Raw genomic sequence first — 8,150 nt, 5'->3', positions numbered from 1 at the left:
CGGAGTAATTACGAGACAATGATGGAAGTTTCATGCAATGTAAAATAAGTGATACGGTTCGATAGCTTTTTTTTTTATAAGAGTTAGTAAAATTTTAATGGTTACCGATATAGGAGAGGGCGGTGCTCTATTTAAGAAGCGTCGTCCCTCCCCGTTCGGACTCGGCATCGTGCCACTCGCGAACCATTCTCCTTCCACCAGCCAGCGAAGTGGCTGCTATGGCGATGTTTACAACGTAGTCACGGCGACTGGCCATGTGTTCAGTCGGTGGCTCGTCGCGCGCCGGGCAACAGTACATTTTCGTGCGCGCGTTCGTTTCGTAGTTTATCGTGTGCTTTCGTTCTACGACCACGTCTGTTATGTGACACAACCACTCGACTGCCGCATCAGACACTCAACCACCTAACAGGCTGTTCGACATTTCGCACCTGTAACCATCTTTTCCCACAACACCAGCGACAGTTGATACACAACATCCGAGGGATTCGATCGGATCGAAATCGGTTATTCACGACGGCATCGCGGCGGGAATTTTCCCGATCGCGGAGAACGTTTCCACCCAAACGGAGTTTCACGGACCGACGACGTCTCGAGTTTCGAAATCTCGATCGATTCTCGAGGGGCGAGCACCCGGAACAATGACATTGCCAGTGTCGCTGACAACTCGGTACGACAAATCGTTCGTAAGAATTTTGTGCATAACCGTAGCGATCGATTGTTTACGAAACGACGACAACGGACACGCGAAGAACGATTCTCGTTGGTAATCGTGTATCATTGCCGAACGAGTGGGACCACGGACACAGAGAATAGAAGTTTGCCTTTCGATTGTTTCTCGATAATCGATGCTTCGTCGAAGGTGCAACGAGAGCGAAAAGGGACAGCGATAACCGGTAGTTTGTGTTATGACTAGATTATTTTTTGCGCGGCAAAAGGAGGGGAACGATGACGAGCGATCGGTGTTGATGGTTTGTGCGCGAGAAAAGCGCGGAGGCCTCGAAGAGGAAGGACGATCAGTGAAATTTGGCGGCGGTGGGCCGCAGGGTCGTTCATTGGTGGTTGGCGCGGGTGGCGCCAAAATGCCCCGTGGCCTGCCGACTAGACGAAGCCTCCAGACGCTGGCACTTGTTCTTGCCACTGCTTATGCCACGATTCTTCTCTATCAGGCCGTTGTGCCGCGTCAGGTGAGCATTCGTAATTTCCACAGCATTAAGGGAATCTTCTACTGTAAACTGCCCAAAAATTCGATTTTTCTTTTTTGCATATTCTTATAATTAAGAATCTTTTTCCTTTTTTTGGCTCGAACAAACAAAACGGCTGGAATCACGGAAGCCATTAGATCACTTTTTCGGTACGCAATTGCGTACAAGGTTCTATACTGTCACTAATTTTGGCTATTTCTCGTTGTAAAAATTTGTGAATATTACTGAAAAAGTAATACATATACATATATGCGAAACACGAAGTTGTATAGTTTCTCTATAAAAATATACCAAAGAGAACATAAAAAAACGCATTTTACAGTAGTGGATCCCCTCAACTCTATAGACATAGGGTTAATTCCAAGGGTTGAAATCATAATAATATTCAATTATAATCACTTATGATATTTAAGTAATAATTAAGAAATTAAGATTTCTATTATTGCTGTCGAGCTCTTGATCCTTGAAATACGAAAGACGTATTAGTACGTGTCCCGCGTACAATGTGTCAATGTTTTCACGAATTCAATAAGAATTAAAAACAAAGTGTTCTTCTAACCAGCATATCCAATCAGATATTAAAAGTTTTCAGAGTTTACGTCGGTTGTCTCTATTCTGATTTTTGAATCTCGCGTCGCGAATTGAATCGCGTAGTAAGCGTCGCCTAATTGACCTTGGTGGTAAAGCGGGACCGTGCTTGTCACTCCGGAGAAACGCGCGAATTAATTTCTCTGGAAATGTTCACCGACGATAGCCAGTTATGTTAATCGAACGACAAATCGAGAGCGGTCCAGTCTCCCTGGTCGAGTTTGTTTTCATTCTTCGAGCACGGAACCTGAGTAAACATTCACCGTTCGTGCACGTGCTCGGTTCTTTCCCGAGAAATCGTTTCGTCACCGAATAGCACCGATCGAATTACCGGGGACGCCATATTTACGAGGCGTGCATCAAGTGTCGCTAGGGTTTTGCTACCTTTTCGCATTGTAGGTAATTGTCGGCCATTACGGAAAGTACCAGTGTACATATATGTAATAAGGATACGTATTAAGAATTTGTGTGTTTCGAGTGACTGATGGGTCGTTTCATTTTTTTTTCAGTGGGTCGACGAGATAACTGTCGAGGTAAATAGCAGAAGCATGCTGGTAGAAATGCCGGCTTCGAGGAAGCTGATCAGCGAGGAGTCGTCGGTGACACCTGCGATCGCCACGGCGACTATGGCACCATCTTCGACGAATCTCGACGACGTGTTCATCAGCGTGAAGACCACCAAGCATTATCATCATTCCCGTCTACCGGTGATCATCAGCACGTGGTTTCAATTCGCCAAGGATCAGGTACGCGACGAATCCTTTCATGCTACACAGGGTGTTCGGCCAAACCAGGGAAAAATTTTAATAGGAGATTCTAGAGGACAAAATAAGACGAAAATCAAGAATACCTATTTGTTGATGGAGGCTTCGTTAAAAAGTTATTAACGTTTAAAGTTTCGCTCGTACTGAATTTTTTTCTCGAAAATAAATAGGATTTCGAGGGTATGTGTAATGACCAAAAATGATTGTAATTGACCCCTGCAACCGAAAATAATTTTTCCAGAACAATTTGAAATTTCTTTATTTCGTCGAATAATTCAGGCACCTAATTAGATTTTCGGTAAGGAATTTTTTTCTCGAAAGTGCGTAAGATTTCGAGGGTACGTGTAATGACAAAAAATGATCGTAATTGACCCCTGTAACCGAAAATAATTTTTTTAGAACGATTTGAAATTTTTTAATTTCACCGAAAAATTTCATCGCCTACTCGAATTTTTTTCTCGAAACTGAGTAGGATTTCGAATATATGTCTATTCACTAAAAATGCTTGTAATTGACCTCCGCACCCGAAAATAATTTTTCCAGAACGGTTCGAAATTTTTGAATTTAATTGTTAATAACTTTTTAACGAAGCCTCCGCCAACAAATTGGTATTCTTGATTTTCGTCTTAGTTTGGTCTCTAGAATCCCCCATTAAAATTTTTCCCAGGGCTGGCCGAACAACCTGTATTTTTAGGGTTTCTTTCGGTACTTAATAGTGTATCCGCTACACATACTACCATATCTAAAAAGAAAAATCGACTTTTTTTTTTTTACAAGTTATTAGCAATAAGGGGATTTCCGCAGCTAATTCCACGAACTTAGTTGGGGAATAGATGCAACTTGTGTGCGATTCGTTACCGCTCGGTCGAACACACACGCGCAGTTTCAGATCGCGAGAAGCTTGATGAGGAATCCCTGTCGTGGGAACCGGGATTCACTCTATTTCCTTTTTACCGTTTCTTCACTCTGCTTGTCCTTTTCCCGTGTTCTCTATTCGCCTCGCTGTCGTTACGTTCGGAACGAACAGTACTTTGTCTGTAATACGAATTATTCTACGAACGTACGAATTTTATCTCCTATTCGCGTATGTTCCGCGTATGCATATGCTTATCTGGTTCCTGGATTTCACCTTGGCTGAAAAAAAGTGAGGTTACGTCGCACCGGTCTGGTCGAACGCGCCCGGGCTAGGAAGCACAACTTTCGCGATATTATCTCGCCGCGACTAATTGCACGCATTGTGGATCCTCTCCTCGACACTTCCTCGAATGGCCTCCCAGAAAACTGTCGACGGGCCAACTTTCTGGTCGTGAGATACTCGTTAGACAGACCGTATTCTATTTTTCCCCTCGGTGATTTCGAACATCAAGTCCACGAACGTCGAATGGTTTCGTTTTGCTGCGCATGGGAAAATCTCACGGCTTTACCCTTCGATCCCTACGAGCTCCGCATTAAAACTGATTTCATCCACCCACACGAGGATCCTCGAGACGAATCGGTATTTTCGTTCCTCGAATCCCCCCTCCCCCTCCCCCTTACCTGATCGTCGAATCGCGTGGCAATAATACCAAAGTCTTCGGTCGATTTCGACGCTTTAATCGCGTATAATTTGCGGAACAGACTGTGATTAAGCGCAGAGTGATTCAGGATAGGGGGATCATCCGCGTTTGTAACCCTTTCGTGCCCTTTGTTTCGCAAAAATTAAACTAGACGGAGGCGTTAATTCTTTTTTTTTTCCCTCGCATTTCCGATGTCGTAAATCTTCGGATAGCTTTTGTGTCCAGAGACGCCTAGCGGGAAATATTGGCGTTTGCCGCGTTGGTCGTTTCGCGGTGTTACAAGCTCACGATCCAATTTGCGGAAGATGATTTACCGCTGGGACGTGAATAGAGGAGAGTCAGGTAGGCAAGAGGGTCGAATTGTTTCCACGACGACGGGGGCTCGTTCAAAATGTAAATCGACTTCTTTTGTGGCTGTCGGGGAAGTTTTGTTCCGGGAGCTTTCGGTTTCGACAAATTTTACGTCCGCGGCCGCGATCGGACAGTCATCCTCGTCGATTGGCTTCTCGCGACCGTCGGTGGATCTCGAACGATTCGTTGCAAAGAAAAAGCCTCAACGAACGGCCGATCGATGGCTGCTACGGAACGGTTGTCATTAGTTTCAGTGACTCGCTCCGGTATCGCAACCCTTCAATTTACAAAGGCCGTTCTGCCACCGAACCGATCGCGGATAATTGCTCAATTACGTCGTTTATTTATCCGAAAGCACTCGCCGGTCGCGTCGGTGTAATTTTACGCGACGAAAGTATACGCTGTCTCACGACTTACTTCTCGGTACTTTTTTCTTTTTACTTCGTGATCGGTGGTTGTCGACGAGAACCAGCCTCGAAATTGATTGGATTTCCTGTTCCGAGCGTTAAAGGAAAATTGAAAGTACCTGCAAAGTAATTTGACTGATCAGGGGGAGGGGTACAAAGTTGTGAATTTTCTTTTATTCGGTACTCGATGCTCTGTGTAGCACGCAAGCAAGATAATATCGGAAATAAATGATCGGAAAAAATGAAAATTGCGCGCGAAGCCTGCGCCGTATCGTGGACCGGTTACGTCTTCGAGTTTCGTGTGGCGTATTACCGTTCCGTTTCGCGAAATTACACTCTTCTCTGGCGTAACAAAATAAGGCAGGCGTACGGAATGTTTAACGAGACAGAATTTTGCAACGGGCCGTTCGCGTCACGCGACGACAGCAGACTGTAACGTTTTCCAGTCGAATCATCTCGGTTTCATCTAATTTAACGTAACACGCGAGCGACTTAATTCGCGTCGCTTCTCGCCACCAGTCGCAGAAGTGGAAACACGACACCCGGACCCGTAACGCTTCAACGATTCTAGGCAAAGAGGCTCCCCCAAAGATCGGCTTAACGACGATGCTTCTTTTAGCCGCGTCGTACGTGCGTGGATTAATGTAATTATGTCGATGTAACGCGACGCCGGTGCTACTGACGTCATCGCGTTCCACGTTTCTCGTCCCTCTTCGTTGTTCGCGAGCAATGTCTCTTGTTTGCCGGATATTCGTGTTCGTTCCGAGAACGCTGACGGGGGCTCGTTCGTCTCACCTCTTTTTTTCTTCCTCGCGTTTCCACTTTGATTCCTTTTTCCTCCGTCGACCTCTTTAATTGCCTCTGCGCCGGACATCCGTCTCGTCGCGACAGTAGTTGACGGTTAGGTGAAATCGAGCCGGTGATTGCAGTAACTCGCGCTACCGTGAACGGTTGCTCGGATTTCAGACAAATTGCAAAATGAATTCCCAACGAAAGCGATATTTTTCAATCGATATTTCCTCTTCTCGTCGATGCTCCAACGTGCTAGTTGTTCCGTATAATTTTTATACGCTTGCAAATCACTCATTTATTGTTAAAATTTTACTGCACAGTATATTATTTTAATTGTATATGTTTTATTTATAACAACTAATGAGAAGACAATAGGCGGTACGACACGTGTTACAGTACATTACAGACTGATCGAAAAATCAATACATGATCCAACAGGTGGCGATCGATTACCTGCTCTACTTTATCGACGCAAGTGAGATTTACGATTACAGGGGAGTGTCAGGAGTAACAAGACATTTATGAGAGAAAAAAACAGCTTTTGATAATCTTTTTACAAAGAGAATTGCGCGTTTAGAATTGTCGGGTTTTGAATTGTCGGGTTTTTAACGACAGAATTTTTATTCCTGCGTTGTATGCCCGAGAACACCGTGTGTGCTCGTCCCTTGACGCAAGCGGTTGCGATCTACGTTTCCCAGTGTTTCGAGGCGAGCATCGAAAGCACATCCCGTCGCGTGAAAATCCTCGAGACAATGCTTCCGACGTCTGGTGTGCCACCGTTTCCCCTCTTTCCGCACTTCTTGCGGCCGTTCGCTTCCTGAAGGGAACTTGGGAACTAAAAATAGGCGACTGCTTTAACACGTGCACTGCACCGATCGTAACGATGCCCAGCGTACACTCGTCCGGACGAGAGTACTAACCGGTGCCACCAAAGAGAACGCGTAACACGAAGGTATTCCATGCTAATGGAGTTTCATGCTTCCTCAAAAGTGTATAGTCCGGGCCACAATATAGCGAGGTCGTAAACTCGAGTGGGTGTCAAAGTTTACACGTTTCAGCTCCCGAAACAAATGAATTGACAGAAATACGAGCAGCTAAGGGCCTTAGACGATAGTCAGGGCCGTACGAAGAAATATTTTATCTAGTGTCGCCCTTTTTAGAAAGCCATTTTTAGAGGTATCGTAACAGGTAAAGGTCTTACTCAAGTCTTTACAGGGTGTTCGGCCACTCCTGGGAAAAATTTTAATGCGGAATTCTAGAGGCCAAAATAAGACGAAACTCAAGAATATCAATTTGTTGATAGAGGCTTCGTTAAAAAGTTATTAACAATTAAATTAAAAAATTTCAAATCGTTCTGGAAAAATTATTTTCGGTCGCGGGGGTCAATTATAATCATTTTTGGTCAATAGACATACCTTCGAAATCCTAACCATTTTCGAGAAAAAAATTCCTTACCGAAAATCTAATTTCTGGCCAGAAATGTTTGCCCGAATTGTCATGCAAATCTTTAAAACATCATAACTTCTGAACGGATTGGACGATTTTAATGTTTAAAAAAGCAAACTACGCGTATTTTGATGGAGAATATGTACAAATCGCAAAAATATTCGAAAAGTTGGTCCTTGTCCCCGCAAAATTAGAAAAACTCCATAAAAATGGTACAATTTTCAAACAGCCATAACTCCTACAATTGTGAATATATTTCAACGAAACTTTTTTCTGAAATAGAGCTCATGGGTACCTACAAAAAAGTATTAGACAACTTTTTTGTAGGGTGTCAAACAAAATTACTAAAAATGAAAAAGGAATTTTTAAGAAAAATCGACAGTGCCTAAATTTCTCGGCGAAAAAAAAAATTTTAAATCGTCTTAAAAAAATTATTTTCGGTTCCGGTGGTCAATTGCAATCATTTTTGGTGATTAGACATACCCCCGAAATCCTACTCAGTTTCGAGAAAAAAATTCAGTACTGGCGGGACTTTAAACGTTAATAACTTCTTAACGAATCCACCATCAACAAATTGGTATTCTTGATTTTCATCTTATTTTGGCCTCCAAAATCCTCCATTAAAATTTTTCTCAGGGGTGGCCGAACACCCTGTATATACATCTAGAAAATGAAAAAAGGTAGTGCAGTTACGGACACAGAAAAACATTCAGAAAGGCACCCTCAAGCAAGATGTCATGTACGGCCCTAAATGCTGCAGCAGTAGTCGGTCCCAACCCTCGAGAGTTTAGTTTACGACCTCGCTATATTTTGGCCCTGACTATACCTACTTCTGCAATTGTACTCATCTCATGGTTTCAGTATCTAGCTATCGTCGTTGAATCGATCGATATTATAGGTGTTGCGTTTGCTAATTAACCCTTTCGCGAGTGAAATTAACTTTTATTGTAAATGACTAATGTGGAATCCATCGTTTCCCGTATTCGCCGCCAGAGGGACCCACATTAGTCAGTTACAATAACGTTAATTTCAATTTTAGTGGGG

At 43.6% G+C, this 8,150-nt stretch overlaps 1 protein-coding gene across 1 annotated transcript in view; it reads left to right on the top strand.

Moving 5' to 3' along the window:
• Positions 1-277: 277 nt before the first annotated feature.
• Positions 278-8,150, top strand: part of Fng (Fringe glycosyltransferase) — a 115,021-nt gene continuing 107,148 nt past the window's right edge. The window contains exons 1-2 of the mRNA XM_076778789.1: positions 278-1,184; positions 2,300-2,536. Coding sequence (XP_076634904.1) covers positions 906-1,184; positions 2,300-2,536 — 516 coding nt within the window. The 5' untranslated portion in view covers positions 278-905. The remainder of the gene's footprint in view (positions 1,185-2,299; positions 2,537-8,150) is intronic.

Source organism: Colletes latitarsis, chromosome 11, assembly GCF_051014445.1.
Source record: "Colletes latitarsis isolate SP2378_abdomen chromosome 11, iyColLati1, whole genome shotgun sequence".
Taxonomy (NCBI): Eukaryota; Metazoa; Arthropoda; class Insecta; order Hymenoptera; family Colletidae; genus Colletes; species Colletes latitarsis.
The sequence above is the reverse complement of the archived record's forward strand: the minus strand, read 5'-3'. Positions and strand labels throughout refer to the sequence as shown.